The sequence below is a fragment of the Necator americanus genome, chromosome III (genome assembly GCF_031761385.1).
Source record: "Necator americanus strain Aroian chromosome III, whole genome shotgun sequence".
Taxonomy (NCBI): Eukaryota; Metazoa; Nematoda; class Chromadorea; order Rhabditida; family Ancylostomatidae; genus Necator; species Necator americanus.
The window spans coordinates 40824876-40842352 of NC_087373.1; the positions used below are offsets into that span (position 1 = coordinate 40824876).

General features: G+C 40.6%; 1 protein-coding gene across 3 annotated transcripts; it reads left to right on the top strand.

Annotated features, from left to right (window-relative positions):
• Positions 1–32: 32 nt before the first annotated feature.
• On the top strand, positions 33–17123 carry RB195_012477 (uncharacterized protein; the record flags this gene model as incomplete). 3 transcript variants are annotated; one of them, XM_064194348.1, is made up of 36 exons in its annotated part: positions 33–64; positions 405–540; positions 957–1081; positions 2316–2392; positions 2791–2898; positions 3294–3381; positions 3443–3599; positions 3679–3777; positions 3848–3931; positions 4401–4551; positions 5379–5449; positions 6319–6420; positions 6535–6701; positions 7101–7215; positions 7718–7825; positions 7894–7972; positions 8256–8374; positions 8535–8618; positions 8678–8790; positions 8854–8935; positions 8987–9087; positions 9607–9675; positions 9767–9883; positions 10292–10507; positions 10700–10820; positions 10920–11003; positions 11579–11710; positions 11770–11877; positions 13567–13758; positions 13818–13957; positions 14060–14189; positions 15441–15533; positions 15627–15698; positions 15828–15908; positions 16338–16534; positions 17033–17123. In XM_064194348.1, the coding sequence occupies 36 exons, from the start codon at positions 33–35 to the stop codon at positions 17121–17123; spliced, it is 4041 nt and encodes a 1346-aa protein (XP_064051930.1). The 3 variants fall into 3 exon arrangements, with proteins under 3 accessions (XP_064051930.1, XP_064051931.1, XP_064051932.1); XM_064194349.1 differs by lacking the exon at positions 15828–15908; XM_064194347.1 differs by lacking the exon at positions 17033–17123 and having other exon boundaries at positions 16338–16538.
• Positions 17124–17477: the final 354 nt, after the last annotated feature.

The window sequence follows — 17477 nt, forward strand, 5'->3', positions numbered from 1 at the left end:
TCACGCGCTCACCAATTTCGCATCTCGAAATTATGGTCCGCGTATGCAGAGTGGTGCCAAAAGAGTGAGGAAGTTTCCCTTTTCATTTATATAATTATAATTTAGTTTTACTCGTTCACCATGCTCACGATTCTTTTTTAAAATTTTATCAGATCATCAGTGTTACCTTTCATGACCAAATGCTTATCGCATTTGTTCTTGACTATTTCCCAGAGTCGACTGACGCTCATTGATGTGTTCATATTTGGGTTTCCGAATTGCAAAGAAATGGTGTATACTTGTGGCGGTTAGAACTGCTCAGTTTCACCTAAACACGTCTATACCGAACACCGAGACGCGTTCTATGAAAACTTATGTAATTGTAATTGTTCTTGTATTTATTGTAATAATGCGATTTCATTTAGATGGACAAGATACTCTCCGCTTGGCACAGTGATACCGCGAACGCGGTTCATTGTGTTCAAAACACCGTTGAATGATCGACTTCTCACAAAAGTCGATCGTACTCAGCGGTTTACGGTCTGGAATCTCATGTGGATGGTAGGTTTTTTGTTTTTAATAACTAAACGAAATTATAGCATAAACATGCGTTTCTTTGTTGGTCTACTTACCTTTATGTTTAATTTTCTGTGTGCGATCGAAATCAATAGTTTACTTTCTTTTTGAGAATTTCACAGCACAACCTACTATTTGCTTATCTGAACTTTTGTTTTTAGTAGTAGAATTTAGTTTCACAGAAAGTTAATTTCACATTTCTCACTTCTAAAAAATAGTTTAGAGAGGCATTCATTTGATGTGTACAGAAATACCAGCGTTTCATTTTTTTCTCTGAAAATGCTAGTATTGAGGTTTCCTAGTAGAACTTGATCAAGGCCCTCTAACACATTCTTGTTTGCTTTGGAACAGCTTCGTTTTCGTTAGGTTTTCTTGGTTCTATTGTAATGGACAACTTCCAGTTAGCCGAGCGTGGATTGCGGCTAGGACTTGTGGTGGACTTAACAGACACAGATAGGTACTATGACAAAGATGAAATCGAAGGGCTCTGCATACAGTACCAGAAAATCAGCTGTCCTGGTAGAGGGTGAGTATATCTATTAGATTGAGGAATAAATCATGAGAGTTCTTCTTCTCGAATTGAAAAATGTACATAGAATTTAGGAAAAAGAAAACCTTCAAAATGCTATAAGCCTTTCAAAAGAGAATTCATCGATCTACAGGGTGGTACTATAATGATTGTTCAATTCTTTTTGACTATTAATTTTTGTTGACTGATGCTAAGGTCGGCGCTGTCTATAGAGAAGGATTGATGCTTAAAAACTTTGCTCGCTCTTCGCAATTCAAAATTGTTAGTTTTAACCCCCGAAAGCGCATCCATACCGGTTGACGAAACTGTCGTGCGCTGAATGAAAATCCTTTTTCTTTCTTTTTTTTGAAAACAAAAGAAGTGAAGTAAATCAACTAAAAGTATACTCCGTTATTTTTTGCCATAGTTTCCAACAACCTCCCATTGTTCAACAGTTTTTCGATGCCTAAATCCCACAAGCAGCTTCGTCATCTCACCACCTTGATTAATTTCCAAGAATTGAAATGTCGAGAACGCTCCGTTTTCTCAACTTTATTTTTGACTTTAATGATTTGGAAAGAAGAAGATCAATAAAATCAATAAAACGGAATGGGACTGCTGCACTTCACGACTGGAAAATCGTTCAGTTTTAGATCTTCAGTGTGGACCAAGATGACACCGTTCATCCTGTTGTACACTTTTCTTAACAAGGCAGAAGGAGATGTATCCAAAACTTTCCTAGTCGATCAAAATCAACCCTCATATAGCCGGGTAAAACGACACGAATCGCGCTGCAGTTGTGTTCGCGTACGAAGCAGGCAGGGGCGGGGGACCGTCTCTTGTTGTAATTGGATTGCGGGAAGAGTGAGGTTTCTCTCGATCGCAGCCGCTTTCCCCACCGCATATGCTACCATTAACTTCGAGCACAGCTGCCTACGTGACTACAATAGACATCAGTTGTTTTGATTTCAATGTAACATGAAAGGGCCCAAGGGCGTTTAATTTATACGTATTTTCTCTAGAACCTATCTAATAGCCGCAAAAAGTCGAAGGATTTTGGAATCCTGTATGACATGAGTTTGTGGGGTGAGAAATTACCTGTCGAACGATTTACAAAACCTTTGAAAGAAACTTTTTTTCTATGTACATGTTTCACTTGGAAGAAAATTCGCGACTTTTTCCCCAACTAAATAGATGACGTACTAGTACTCATTTCACATTGAGTAGTATTGTGATCCTGTTATCGTTGCAGTTTCGTCGAAAGAACAGAATGTGTGTCTGAATTCAATAAGGCCATTCAGGACTACATAGATAAGACGGATGATGAAGGTATTCATTTGACTCGTTGATGTTTAATAATTCTATATGTTTTGCCAAAGGCATCTTAGACTCTGCTGGACTGAATGCCAAGGCCATCAGTTTACCTTTTGACACTCATTTTAATGATCAAAATTATTTCGTTCTTAAGGAAGCTTCAACGCGTTCTCTCAAAAAAACATGTTTCATTGGTCAGTATTTGTTTTTTTTCCCACGCATCGCGTTTTTATTGGGTTTATTTTACAGTACTGCTGCATTTGAGAAGGCCGTAGGCTCATACAATGCTCGTTTGTCTCTCTGTACTCATTTCACGTTGAAATGTTATGAAAACTCTGTTTTGCCCTAGCTGTAGCAAACAGCTTTTCAAGGATATATATATATATATATATATATATATATATATTGTTTAGAAGCTCTTATCGGTGTTCATTGCACAAATGGTGTAAATCGAAGTGGATACCTCATTTGCCGGTTTCTCATTGAACGATTGGGGTGGTCTTCTCATGAAGCACTGGACGGTAAGCCTTGCTCCACGTTGATTTTTTTCTCGATTTTGTAGGTTTTATTTGTGGGATGGATATATGTACAACTTGCTCCCTTGCGCCGTGTTTTGGTGCTGTTCTACCGTAGATCGTTTGTCGTGCTTATGCCACTGTCTACATAGAAACGCCTAAAACATTGTAGAAAATTCTTATATATTTTGGCTAACCTTGTTCAAAATTATTTTTTTGTTGTCTCTGCAAACTTCCATGTTGTTTCTCATGAATTGCTGTGGAATTGCATAGGACTGCGAAAATGAACCAGTTAGATTTTGGTACATAAGACAACCTTATTTGGTTTTTCTTACTACCAGCAGTCTATTTACTACTACTACCAGCGAGAAACTCCACTTTTTTGAATGTCGTATTTGCAGCCTTCGAACGTGCGAGAGGCTACCCCATTGAAAAAGGCTCGTACGTGCAAGCACTTCACAAGGCAGCTATTGATGCTCGCAATAAAAGGTTTGCTCATCCCATTTTTTGGTCATTTCGTACGATCTAGCGTAAATCCACTTACCTTGAGGGATTTGTCGGATAGTGATTCCGAAGATCATCGCCGAAAATCTAAGAAGTCCAAGAGGAAGCGTGAAAAAGATGAAGCGGCGAGCTTTTCTGATAGTGCGAGTCAGATGGGCAACATAATGCAACAATTCTTTGCTCAGTTACAGGGCGCCCATCAAGTATGCTTTTCCTTCGTAAAGTATTCGTAATATTGACTTTTTAAAATTCTTCCTATAATGATTGTTCATGTGATTTTAGGCAGCAGAATCCGGAAATGGGTCCGGTTACGATGGTTCGCCGGCGCAAAGCGGCAGCTATGCGTCACCAGCACAACAGCATTGGGCCTATCAATCTAAGGTGTGATTTTTTTCAAACTGTTATCACCTTCTTCGATTTTATGAGCGCTCCCTATTTTTTTTCATTTTAGCCACAAACTCATGTCAAAAATGCATCGTATACGGACAGTCCAGTTGATCAAACCGTACAGGATGAGGAAATGGAGGAAGGCGAGGTAAGTTAAAGTTCCCCTTTAACTTGTCCCATTCATGATTCGTTGAGTAAGTCTAGCATCATTCCGTCCTTCGGTTTTCGCTTCCACTCCTTTTCAATTCTTCAAAGGTTTTGTTAGGTTTTCATGTTTAATTTATAGTTAATTGTGTAACGCTTGTTTGTTTGGAATCATAGAGGTGGAGGATATGATGAACCTTTGGATTTTATGTGTCCATCTCATCAGATCATCCAACTTCTTTTTACTTGTTTAGCATCATTTTTTTTTTCTTCTTTGTAGCTGCATCGATTTGATCAGTATGTTTACTATAGACTTTCTATTTTTCGAAACCATAGACGACCGATTATGTTATTAATAGTGTCGCGAACTTGCCATGTCAGTATAAGTATCCAATGCAACAGAAATACGTGTAACTGAGATTAAATTTCGTATCCTTGTGATCGTTGTATTGTAGGATCGTTGTATTTTATAGGACATGGAAGGAACCGAAGAAATGGAACACGGAGCAGAGCAACCACAAGTGAAATCAACTGCCCAGAAACGTCGTGATCGTCGCCAGCGTATGAAAAATATGTTGTCCGTTATGAAACGCGGTCGGTTTCATGAAATCCAAGAAATGCAGCGTGAGTTCGTCGCAAGAAGTGGGGGAGCTCAGTAGGCAGCAAACTTTTATTCGCTGTGTGCTTGGTTTTGTTGCATGGAATTGGCTATGATTTATGTGAAGTCTTCAAGTTACTTGATAATTGAAGTTAAAAATCTAGATTTTTTTTCTTAAAATGAGTTTTTCTAGTCGTTTTCACTCTGAAGTACGATATTTACTACTAGATATTTTCTTTTTTTGGTTCTTTGTTAAAAAGAAACCTTTCCATAGACTAACTGCAAACTACAAACGAACGCTTTTACTCATGGAACCGATACGTTCAATTGGAAAATATTTTTGTGAACTTTTCAATAGTTTCTGTTCAGGAGATATTAAGTTCAGAACTTTGAGTGTGATTTCATCTGAAACGACAGTATCTTTGCGCGCATCGCAGGATTATTATTATCATTTAGAAAGCAGCTAGCTAGCTAAGAAATTGTAGCGAATTCCGTTTGAAACATCACATTAACTATCTTTTGTTTTTAAACTGCGGGTTTTTCTTGTTGCTGTCTAACCTCATATCTGTATTTCTTACGTTTTTCACTTTGTTACCATTTTATCTGTAACTGGTCTTTTGTTTTCTCGTCGAGGAATTTTTTATGCTCTATATTTCATGTTCTTGAAGCTATAGTTTATTACCGCTTTTATTTCCAAGCAGTTTATTCATCTGTATGTGTTGAGAATAATAAAACATAATGATAAAAGTGACACTGTAATTTTCTCCATTGTGCTGTTGGGAAGCTGAGACCCTCTTCTGTTGATGAAATAGAAGTGGGATATAAGGGACTTTCTACGCTGATTACTGTTTAGCTAGTATGGGTATAAATGTGATGCCCTTTGATCTTCAGCAGCAGCGGAAGCAGTATCGAGCCCCATTCAAGGTGAATGTCTAGAGAGACGAGTATGGGTTATGTTTATTTATTTACTTGAGTGTGTATGTTAAATAAGTGCTACCAAATCAAAATCCAGTAACGGCAAATGGTGAACGAACTAATTTAGAGCAATCACGAAGATTAAATAATCTTGGTGAACAGAAGCTTAGCCAGAAAATGATGAAATCCTTAGTAGTGTAAAGGACATTTGTTGAGCGTAACAGCCAAACACGTAAACGCCGGTCAATTCGCAGAATACTTCTCTGATCCGTGCTTGGAGCTTCGAATTTGTTGGACACTCATTATTGTATACCTCTGTTATACTTCGAAGGATTTTTGTAGATACGGATCAACAGTTTCGAAATCACATTAGTTTGGAGATTACTGATCTCGTTATTCTTTATATGCATACTTATGCTTGCAAAAATTGTCGTAGATTAGAAAACGCCACTCATTTCAATAGCTTATCTGGTTGAAAGAAAGAAGAAAGGTGATTTTTCTTTCAACACCCGACAAGTGATTCTCGGAAGCTATGGAGATATTTTCTCATTAACACTTTCCTTATCGCTAAGGTCAACCTTAAGCACTTAAAAAGCTGCAGCTTATTTTTTTAATAAACGAAAGTTCGTATGAAATACGTTTCACTTATGCGACGAAAACGCGGTAAAGCAAAAATATCCACTTGTTCTTTTGAACAACTATTGCTTGCACTAACATGGGCCGCATATTCAACGTAGCTAGACTTTCTTTGTGATTGACGTTATTCACAACGTCCTGGTGATGAAGATCTTTCCGAAATCATAATGTGATGCACGGATATATTAAGGGTTTCAGATGTAAAAATGCCGTTTTTTGCTTTAAATTTCTCCAGTTTTCAGATACATTTCGTCCAGTGGAATCCGTGTTCGGATTTATTGGCTTTGGCCTCTCGAAAAGGTGAGGTGATGGTTAAAAGGAACGCGTGGAAACGCTGTTGGAAGGTGTGTTTCTGTTGCCCGTCATTATTTACACCTTTCTCTCCCAATTCGTTCTGGCTTTATTTGATTTCCAACGCTATTTTCCTATTTTTGCTTATCTGAGTAGAAATCATACAGGTAAATGTGTCGGAACTGACGGCGTTTCCGGAACCACAATGCTCAAAGCCGGCTTCGGTAGAATCAATAACTTGGTCTCCTGATGGAGCCATGCTAGCAGTTGCAATGAGCGATGGGCATCTTCATCTGATTGAGGCTGAAGAGGGGATTGTGCGATGGTCCAGAAGGTGCGAACATTCACTCATTCATCAATTCACGTTGTCATCCCTTGGTTCGGGCGGGCGTATCGCCGTTTGTTCGGCTGCGATTGTTCGGTCAACAGTTCGAGACCTTCCCAGAGGCAAGACCAGTCAAGTTTTTGCTCCCTACATGGTAAATTAATTAGTACTAGACTTGTTTGGGAGGATAAAATCACTGACCTGATTCACTCACTTACTCTTGCAACTCTATATAAGCTCTTTAAGCATCCATAGAATTCAGGCTGAATTGAAGTAGAACTTATAGGCGTACCCCAAGGGGATTGATCAACGCCGTACACTTTATCATTTTGTTCGTTCGTCCTCCAGTTCATACTTTTTCTGACTGATTTTCCGTCTAATGAGGAGATACGAAACATTTATATTTAGCCTAGGTCCCAGTAGCTGCGCTCAACGAATGCGATGGTTTTGGAGTGGAAGCCCACCCCCAGTGAAGATGGAATGGATAAAAGACTGGCCGATGTACGATGAAGTGAAAGCTGCTGTGCGTTTACATTTCTTTCTCGTTTTAATACAGTATGAAATAGATGAGAAAGAAGAAATTTTCACTTCTATTGAGACTTCACTTCTATTGGACTGACATCTAGGGACAGTTTTTTAAGGGGTAACGTCTCGGGAAAAGTCAATGATGTATTATTCTTATTAAGCTTGGTTTTATCTGTTTTTTTCTCACTTAATCTATTGGATTCATCGAGTTGCAGTGATGCTTCAATGAGGAGAGTTTCTATCAGATAAAACACGTGAAACGCAACGAACGCAGTCACTGAGCCGAAAGAAGCATTCGCGTTTTAATGCATTAGTTCCATCACATAATTGAAATAAATGCAGCGGTCTTCTTTTAGTGTGCTAAGGGAGCAGTTAATATAGGGAACTTCTAGGAAATTTCAGCTTTGAACTTTCTCCATGAATGTTAAGTATTTTCTCTTCATAACTTTCATCAAGAATTTGACACTTGGGATAGCTGTCTCGATATTTCGTAGTTATAGGCAAGTATATTTGGCAATGCAGACGACATTCTCGATGAACGGATTAGTAAAACACTTCTATATGAAAACTTATACAGAAAATCCTTGAAGGGAACTATACTGTTTATGGTGAGATTACTAATGGTTGTGATTCAGCTTGTTAACTGCTATACTTATGTTTTTTTTTTTTTCAATAGATTCGTGACGACCTGGTAGTGTTGGCATTAGCGGGTGGCTTGGTACCTGTTACTGAAATACGGTTGGTGGAGAAGATAGGTGAGTGTTCAGAATTGAAAACAAATACCATTCCAGTGATCTAGCAGTAAGAGAAACTTCTTGTGCACCATTTAACCAATTAATTTTTTATCATAACTGCGGAACTGTATTCGCTCAATTTTATCTCAAAACACCATGGAATCCTCTTTTCCGTTTACGCGGTGCCTCTGATTTATTGCAGTCCGAGAAGCGCGTATTGAGATTTTGTGCAACATCAGGGATTTGAAACGTCCAGTGGATTGGTAGATGGGCCCTTTACTTTTTCTAAGTTGATGCTTTCCAGCTCATTTGAAGTTGGATGTCATTTCCATATATGATGTACTGTACTCTCAAAAGGACGGCCTCACCATTGCTGTTACTGATTATGGACCTCGTCCAAAATTGGACGACATGGATCGTGACGTGGGTCCGACTTAATCTTTTGCTATTTGGTAAACGTTGATATTAGCCAGCCTCATCTGTTGACTTTGCTCACTATATAAATTGTGATTCTCTAAAGAGGAGATTAGCAAGAAAAATGCCCACTGAGGTTAGGTTTGAAGCACTACCATTTCTATTTTAGTCAGTCTGCAAACGTACCTCAGCTCGCCTTTCTGGAGAGAATGTCGCCGATCCATTAAAGGGTGAAGATTTTTCTGCGGAGAAGGTATATCCTCCCTCAATCTTACTGCTGTGCTACTCTGACAGCTAATCCAGTTTTTGTAGAGGTTCGGTGTTCCAGTGTTCGTGCCAGAAGCGGTCAACTGCCCACACACTCATTTGATCAATATCGATTTCAAACTAGAAAATGAGAAACTGCTGTGGGAACTTCTTCTGAGGTGATCTTCTTCTCCAAACATTGCGCGAATAGATAGCGTCTTAATAACGTCCCACTTACTAAGGTTTCTTAAAATGTATCACTGCCTATTGCACTTTACTTATTCGGTGGAAATGTCAAAGAAGGATTGGGAATCCGAGAGTAAGGTGAGGATATCCAGTTTTCGAACGTGAGTTGACTAAGCTGTTGGATTTCAGATATTTGCTAATCGCTTGAACAGCAGCGCTCGTGATCTTCACATCGGTGTCTCATTGTTGAACAGTTTACTAGGTGGCACTCCTGGACCCTTAGCGGACAGGTTCGTCCGTCGAAAGTGGTTGCGGTGTTTGTACAATTACCTGTGTTTGTGCTAATTTCCTCACTAATTTCATTGCTTTGGCCGCAGAAAAGCATGTCTGGCTATTGTTACTTACCGCGTATCGTACCTATTGTTTTTTTTAAAGTTTTCTAGTTGGAAGCGAAGAATGATCAAATGAGTGTGCATGTCTCCGATCGATAGGATCTAGCACGAACGCTGGAGCACCAGACCTCTGCAAAAACTGGATTAACATCAGAGCAACTCAGTAATACCATTAAGGAAGCAGTTTTCTTCCTGTGGAAACACCTACGCTTTCGCTCAACTTTTCATGGGTAGAGCCGTGCGGGACTAATTAGATGACTGGGGTTGCACCTTAGTAAATGGTGCATTCTTGCCTGGTATTTGAAGGTGACTCGAAGAATCGGCTCACACCAATCTTTTTGAAATTTTTTGCATGAAGTGCGCACGATTTTATTCCCACTTTCTTTGCACGAGAGTGTCCAAGATAGAGATTTTCAGGTGGCTGGAACGAACTCTCGGTGTCGTGGGAATCCACTCAATGCAGGAGTTTGTGGACAAAAGATTCAGGTTACTACGTATGAATACTAGTTCTTTGCTTCTTTGTTCGTTAAGATTTCTTCCTGTTATTTGTTGGAGTACATCTTTCTGCCTATTTTAGCGGACTTGTCGCCTTTCTGCGAGGGCAGGTATCGGCGTCTGCACGATCTCTCGCGTTTCAGATGGATCAGTTCCGGGAACTTGTCAAAGAGATGCAGGAAGAAGCGACAGATTATGAGTGTGTTTTCTTTTCAAACCCACTTTAGAGTTCAACCGTGTAGGTTTTTAAGTTGATTTAGCAGCTCCTTTGAATAGTGGAAACTCCACAGCCACAATGACTGGAAATTCCTTGGATAATTAGCACTTTTTACATACTAAATAAGCAGGAAAGGTAGAACCGTGGACATTTTTGCGGCGACGAGGCAGCGTTTTTCTAAAGTAGGAACTCTTGCAGAATCTCCCGTGTTTTAGATGGATCAGTTAGGGGAACTTAAGTTATTAGTAATGAACAGGACTCTGCATACCTTTGCCTTTTATCTTGTTTTTGGAACCGTACTCGTCCACCCTAATTGCACTCTTACTCCAATCGTATACACGTTTTTATAGTTACACAACAATGTTTGTAGTAACAGTGTTTTTTTTGCAGAACAATAACACTTTCACAGGACGGAAACGCCTCCGTCAATCTTGCCCTTGGCAAACAACTAACTAGCTCGGTATTAATTCCGGATGTGAGCGCGGACTGTGTGTTTGATGCCGTTGATGCAGCCACCTGCAAAGCTATACTTGATCGTTTGCATGACGATGGTATTAAAGTGCAAGTGAAATGCGAAGAAATGACGTTAGCGGCCACTAGCAATTTGTGAGTTTACCTTTCATTAGAGAATTGCGCTAGCGATATGACGTGTTTCTCGAAAATGACAATTCAGCTACATGAACTTATTCATATCAATTTCATTCTCTTGAAGAGAATTGTTCCCGTCCACTTTCTCACTTTGTTCCACTTCAGTGCTGGAATTATAGAGGCTGTGGTCACAGACTAGATATTTTCCAGAAGGGAACTTTCACAACTGGTACGTTGGATGTCTTTGTTGACACCATTGCTGAAGAACTCTAAAAGACCTGCTCAAGTGATCGAACAAAATCGGAAATGGGATGTAGCACAACTCTTGGAGGTCGTCCCCACTTTTTAACTACTCCGGTTCATCCAACTTCTTAAACACCAGTTTTGTTTTTCTGATAAGAAGTGAATCCAATTAATTTTATAATTATAGTACCTCGTGGGCACGTTCGTCACAGAATTGGGTGAGCGAGAATGTCTGACCAAGTCGCTATTCAAAATAGAGGAGATTTTAAAGGTGCGGATCAGTTTTTTAAAAGTAAACAAAAAAAAAGCCAAACAAAGCGATCTCTATATTTACAAGTCGCCTGTGGTTATTTCCTTGTGTGACCATAAGAAGGTAAGGAAATAATTTTGGGAAATATACACTTTCATCCACCTATGTTCTTTCATGGTTTTCAGAAAAAGGAAGAGAATGAAGAATTTGTTGGGAATTTTTAGACTTGGATGGAAAAATACACATTTCTTGCCAATGCAGAAAAATACGCATTTCTCTCCAATGTTTTGTGAAGAAGAAAAGGAACCTGATTTATGGTCTTCGATGAAATCTACGGTCTTCTAACCGTAGGGGCTGTTTAAAAGATCCATCAAAAAAGGTCGAAACTCGAGGAAATGAACGCCTACGTGTGAGATTATGCCCTGTGTTGTCCTCTGCAGTTCTTTCTGACTAATCCAAGGTGTCCTTTCCGAAGTTAACAACAATGCTTTGTCGCAAGTCGAACGCAAATTGTGGAAGTAAAATCGACTTATATGCTGCTTTAGACCTGTTCAGCTTATCGTGTTAAAATTGTTTGATCTTCTCTATTTTTCAAGGAAATGAGAGCAGAAGAAACCAAAGAGAATTTTGATGAAGACGAACTAATGAGGGACGTAGCCGAGGAATGTTCACCTATCAAAGAAAGAGACGATCGCTCTCTCGGCGAACTTTTAGCAGCTGGACGGAAGGTAACACTGAATCCACATTATTCGGTGAAACCAATGTTTTTTTTTTTGCTTTTGCTTAGGGTAACACTCCTGTATTGGACTCTCCAATGTGTGGAATATCTGAAACATCAACATCACATTCAAGTCAAAGTGCGCGACCGGTTCATAGCGAATATGTTCTAGATAAGGTAAGTATACTTCGGTTTTGTGCCTTCGCGCATGATAGAGAAGCTTCGAAGCACTTTGCACATTCATGGTGAATCCTTTTATTTCATTCCTCAAATTTTGCAGATTTTCATATTCCGAGACTGCTTAAGGATAGAACCAATTGTTTCGAAATTTCCTAATTCCCAATCAGAAATTATAGTAGGGTCAAAACGAAATGAAGCACAGAACGTAAGCGGCGGCGCTAGAAGCGGCGCGGTGGAGAAAGAGTTTGTGGGACCATCAGGAAGTGCAGGGAAGAATGGTGCTAGCCAGGGTCCTCACTCGATCCTAAATGCAACGCTCCACCGCACCGTTTCGACCGCAACCCTTTACGTAACTGCACCGTGCTTCATATCGTTTTGATTGTAATGTACTCTTGTCCCGCTTGAAGTTAATGCTGTTTAGCTTTGTTTAATTTCTATGTTTAATCCCATGACAGAGAAAAAACACATAAGTCTTGTGTTATTCTCGATAAATCACAAAGCTCGCCCATAAATCGCCTTCGTATCGTAGCTGGTACCGCCTTCAGTGAAGACGTAGCGTGTCTGGCCGACACAATAGGTTTCGTGGAGACTGGATGGTAAGAGAGGAAGAGGCTAGAACAAGGCTAGCTGTAATGTGGTAAAAGAATCCCTGTTTCAGGATATCTTTTATAAACTCCACCTATCCACTGCTTGTTGTTAGATTCCTGCTAGATTCTCTTTTGGTGTAGTTTTCCTTCTAAGTGCTTCGAAGTTTACTTGGACGTATGCGCCTCGTGCTTGTTACTTGGACGTACATACGTCAAAGTAACGTCGACGTACGTACATAATTAGTGCCGATGAACAGAATGTTGGTGTGCGTGATCCGATTTCTTATCCGCATTTTTCGGTAGCTCGTCCACTTCTCACATAAATATTCTCGTTAGATGTGGACTAATTTCATTTTGATGGGCAAAAATTAATGAATGACCCATTTGTAGGAATCAGCAGCTCCTTCCTGGTCATGTCGTACTACCACTTTTTCCACATCTTTTTTAAGAAGCATTTTTAAACCTTGTTTTGCTACTATTCTTGATTATTTATGTATTCTTGGTCCCAACAGTTGTATTCCACCTAAATGTTGCTTGCTAATTTCTACATCTGCACATAATTACACGTAATTTTTTTTCCAATTTCTCATATTTGTTGTTCTATTATTTCGTTTTTGGACGTAAAAAGTTCAGTCGACATTGACTATAGAACACTCTCAATCGCGCTGGCGCGGTGCATTCGCCGCAGAGCCGATTGCTCACCTCATGCTTGTCTGATGCGCCTACAGATCGGCTTTGCATTTACCGTACTCCCTCGTAGTATTAGGCTAACCGTAGAGTTCACAGCCGCGCGGGCGGCGTCGCCCGCTCGGCTGTTAACTTTACGGGTTTGATGGTTATTCAACGCGCGATTGCGGGTACTCAATAACCATGAAGTGCAGATCCATGCGGGCGGCACCACCGGCGCGGCTGTGAACTCTGCGGGCAGCCTTGGCGTCCACTTCCGCCACAGGCGCGCTGTACAGCGGTTAAACGAGTTTGGGCGTGACTACTATTTATACCAACAACCGAAGATTGGACCCACCTCAGGCCAAATTCTGCATTCCATTTGCTTGAATTCCTTTGACATTTGTGATGTACTACCGATCTTTGATTTAAGGTGCACACATTCTGGAGAGAAGGCTTGGATAAAGCAACTCTCGACTTGTTAGGAGAGCGTTTCGCTCTGGATGGAGTAAGAGAAGTGATAAATTCGACGACGAAGAGTTTGCAAACGGTTGTCAAAGAAGTTATTCACCTAGTACAGGCATCGAGTCTGCTAGCCGTTCAGAACAACACGAATATGAATGTGGTGAGCCACTGAGTATTACCTGTCAACATTTGATTGCTGATTTCTCCGCACTTTTGCAGAAATGGATGTATGAATTAGCATCTGACGCATCGCACTGCGGCTTCGATTCCGTGGGATTATCAACATTCCGTTGGTCTGATCCAAAAGATCACGATGCTTATGAAAGGAGGTTGTTTAACGCAAAGGAAAAAAACATGGAGTTAGTAGTGTTGCATATTATTGGTGCAAAATGCGCGAGTGTAAAAGATTATTGTAGAAGTTCGTGTGACGATTTCACTACGTTTTTTAAATGTGATTTCAGAGGTGCGATTTGTGTATCCACTGTTTCTCGTGATGGGCTGACCTGCGAGTACTTATTACCACATGCATGTGGCAAACTTAAAGCAGGAATTCAGCAGGAAATTAGTCTGGCCGTGGTTATGCAACCAGGGGTAAGTTAGTAGTTCCAAGTTCTAGTTCTTTTCAGCAGCATAGTTCTGAGTGTAGCCCTGCGAGTGCGTGTTTTTCTGATGTTTTTAGAATTCTTCATTATGATTCCTGCCGAGGAGACCTACATCTGCTTGAGTCTGTCAGCGCAGTCCATAAGCTGCGGCTTCGAATTCCAGAAAACCTAACTGCATAGACTTTGAATATCGCTGTTACACTTCGATAATTGTCCCGACAATGAACACTTGGTTAACTGTTGATTGATCAGGACGAAAACGAGCTTGTTCATCACAAGTGATTTTCTCGCGATGTCTGTTTATCTAATACTGGATTATCCGCTACAAAACCTTTATTTTACACGCCTCAGTGATATTCCTCGGTAATTCTTGGATTTAGTGACGGATAACTTCTTGTAAAATTATGATAGCGTATCCCCGAGTTAGGGTGGATGTAGCGCAGTCGGTAAGAGGTTCCGTTATCTGCACGATCTACCGGAGGTTCGAATCCGCCCTAGTGCTCACCAAGCCTTTCATCCCTCCGGCGTCGATGAATTGGTACTAGACTTGTCTGGGAAGATAAAAAAAACCGACTTGACACATCGGCTAACCACCACAATTCATTGTATAGGCCAGTTACACGTTCGTAAACCTCAAACGATTCTGAATTGAAGTGAACGTGGTGGCCATTCCAAGCGGATTGATTAATGCCATTTACCATCCATCTGTGATCCCGCACATCGTACAAAGGCGCATCTGGACAAAACTCCTACGTCAGGTTGTTGTAGCCATTTTTCACAGCTTTTGCGCAGTCTCCTACTTTCTTCCCATCAGCATCAGCGGTAAATTGTGTAGTTTTCTGTTGATGATGAGAGGATATCTGATGCGTGTGTTCTGGAATGCAGCAACGGTGCATGCAGATATCGCAGCAGTCTGGGCAGAGCGGACTGTTGGAGCTCATTTGACAGAGACCGGCTGTTTCAAGAGACGGATGCTTGCTGTCAAAGATTTTATGTTCTGCTCACGAATTTGACCTGTCACGGTGTGGGCTCTGGTAGTGTGTTGGACGATGCCACTTTTTGAAATATTTGGAGAATATATATATTCGTCACATAGCAGTGCGAGTTATATAGTTCGTAAGCTCTCAAAATTACATTCTGAGATGTCTAACTGCTTGTGGTGAAAGCAGCGCCACCATGTGCAGTTAACAATCAGACTTGTTTACGTGGCCCCAATCCGCCACAAATATAGCTATTGCAGGGGTTCGTTGAGACAACACCAGTGCAGAGCGAAATGGCGCAAAGAATGGATCAATCCCCGGATGATGGGCTGTTACAGTTGGTGACGGATGAGGTGCAGTGGAAATCTTGATTTTTTATATGTATAATTTCATTCTGAGCTCTGAGCTCTCCAATCCAAGGCTTGATTGTTGTTGTTTCTACTTAGAATGTTATCTTTGGAAACATTGTCAAGTTCCTCTCGGTGGACATGTTTGCTGGCGGCTACGCATACACTTTAGTGAGTTTTTGAAACACCTTTTTCTTTAGCGAGATAAGTTGAGGGATTGCTGTTGTTTGCACAAGTGCTATTCCATTCACGTCAAATGTTCATTTCTGTGCTGAACTTTTTCCACTTACCTATCTGTAGGCGACATTCAAATCGGAAGGTGGAGAGATAAATCGACTAATGCGAAAACATCCAGCCATAGACATTTGGTTTGTGCACAGTGTGAGTACCAATTCTAAACTACGTACTTAGTTATCTAGTTGATTATTTATCAGGCAATTCCTTTGAATTTGTGGATTGGTATCGTGTCATGTATCGAAAACAAAGTTAATCGCGTCAAAACGACCTCATTTTCGGTGCAGATGCATAAGCGGCGGGGAAGCTAGCAGTTGTTATAGAGGGAGTACCTTCGGTAGCCTCACTATTCTCCGCAGTTCGAGTCGTTCACAGCCGCGAGTTCAGCCGCGCCGCTTCGAGCACACCTGCTTATCCAATTGCAGTGCGCTTCAGGTCGTTTTGACCCTACCATAGTTGAGGACGATGTGAAATCTACTGCGCATCGCAGGAAGCACAACAATTTTCTGCAGAGGCGACGTTGATGGCATTGTAATTTCGATACAAAAAAAAACTGTTTTGATTTATTATTTATAGGGTCTGCTGTCTGAAATATCCGAGTCGGTGATGCTGTCGACAGATCGAAAACAAGGCTGCATTATTTCCGAAGAAGGCACAAGGATAGCGTTGTTTCGCGTGCAGAACACATCGTCTGAAGAACAGCAGTCGACTTTGCTGACGGAAGCACCATCTCATCGCCCTGCTCTACAACTGCTCCCTCATCATCACATGCGGTAGATGAATATTTGAGTAGTAACTTTTCGAAGCTGTTTTGTTGTTTAAATTGATTTCTTTGAGCTGTAGCCAAGATTGGTATTGATCGTCTTTATTTAACAACGGCTAACGTTTCGGCGTTATCGCCTTCGTCAGAGCCTCATTAGCTAGACTTGTTAACAAAGCAGACCACCACGTACCTACAGCTCAAAGAAATCAATTAAAACTACGTTTCAACATGCCGAGATTCAAAGACAGTCGAACATGGGCAATGTTTTGTTGTTGTTTTTTTTCTTTCTGATGAATGCCAATTTGAATCGTTGGCGTGAAATCTACTCTTTGTCGTTTTCACAAAGTTTATCTTCGATTTCAACCTATGGTTGCGATTTTCGTTGCAAACAAGTAACAGTAGATGCCTTGGTAAGTTGCATGTGCTTCAGAGCCTAGCTGTGAACCCAAGCGAAACAATGAGATCCACTCTTTTTTTTTTTTTGGAGTCTGCAACATCAAATTTGTAGGTACAACTACAGCAGCAGTTATTCTGAAAACTGGGTCTCCGATTGTGCACCACGGTTTATACAAAAGCTCTGCCCGAGGCCAGCAAATTAAATAAACTACACAAATTAAACGTGCTGAATGAGGACCATTCCATACTTGAGCTCAACTGGCAACAAAAGGTAAGGCACACACAGACTTTGAAGTAGGACGAATGATGAGCAGAATGAGTCCAAATCACAAAACAAATCTGAGCAAGTATACCGGAGTCTGAAGTATTCAATAGTATAAGTAAGTAAGAATCACAACAAATGGAGTTCAAGATCAACAACGAGAAATAAAAGGACGTCGTATAGGACGAGATATTAGGAAATATCACTGGGTTTGTTATGAGAAAACAGATAACAAGCACAAATATTACCGGGGAAATGAGATTAAGCTACTGTAAGCACCCAGAACCAATGTATT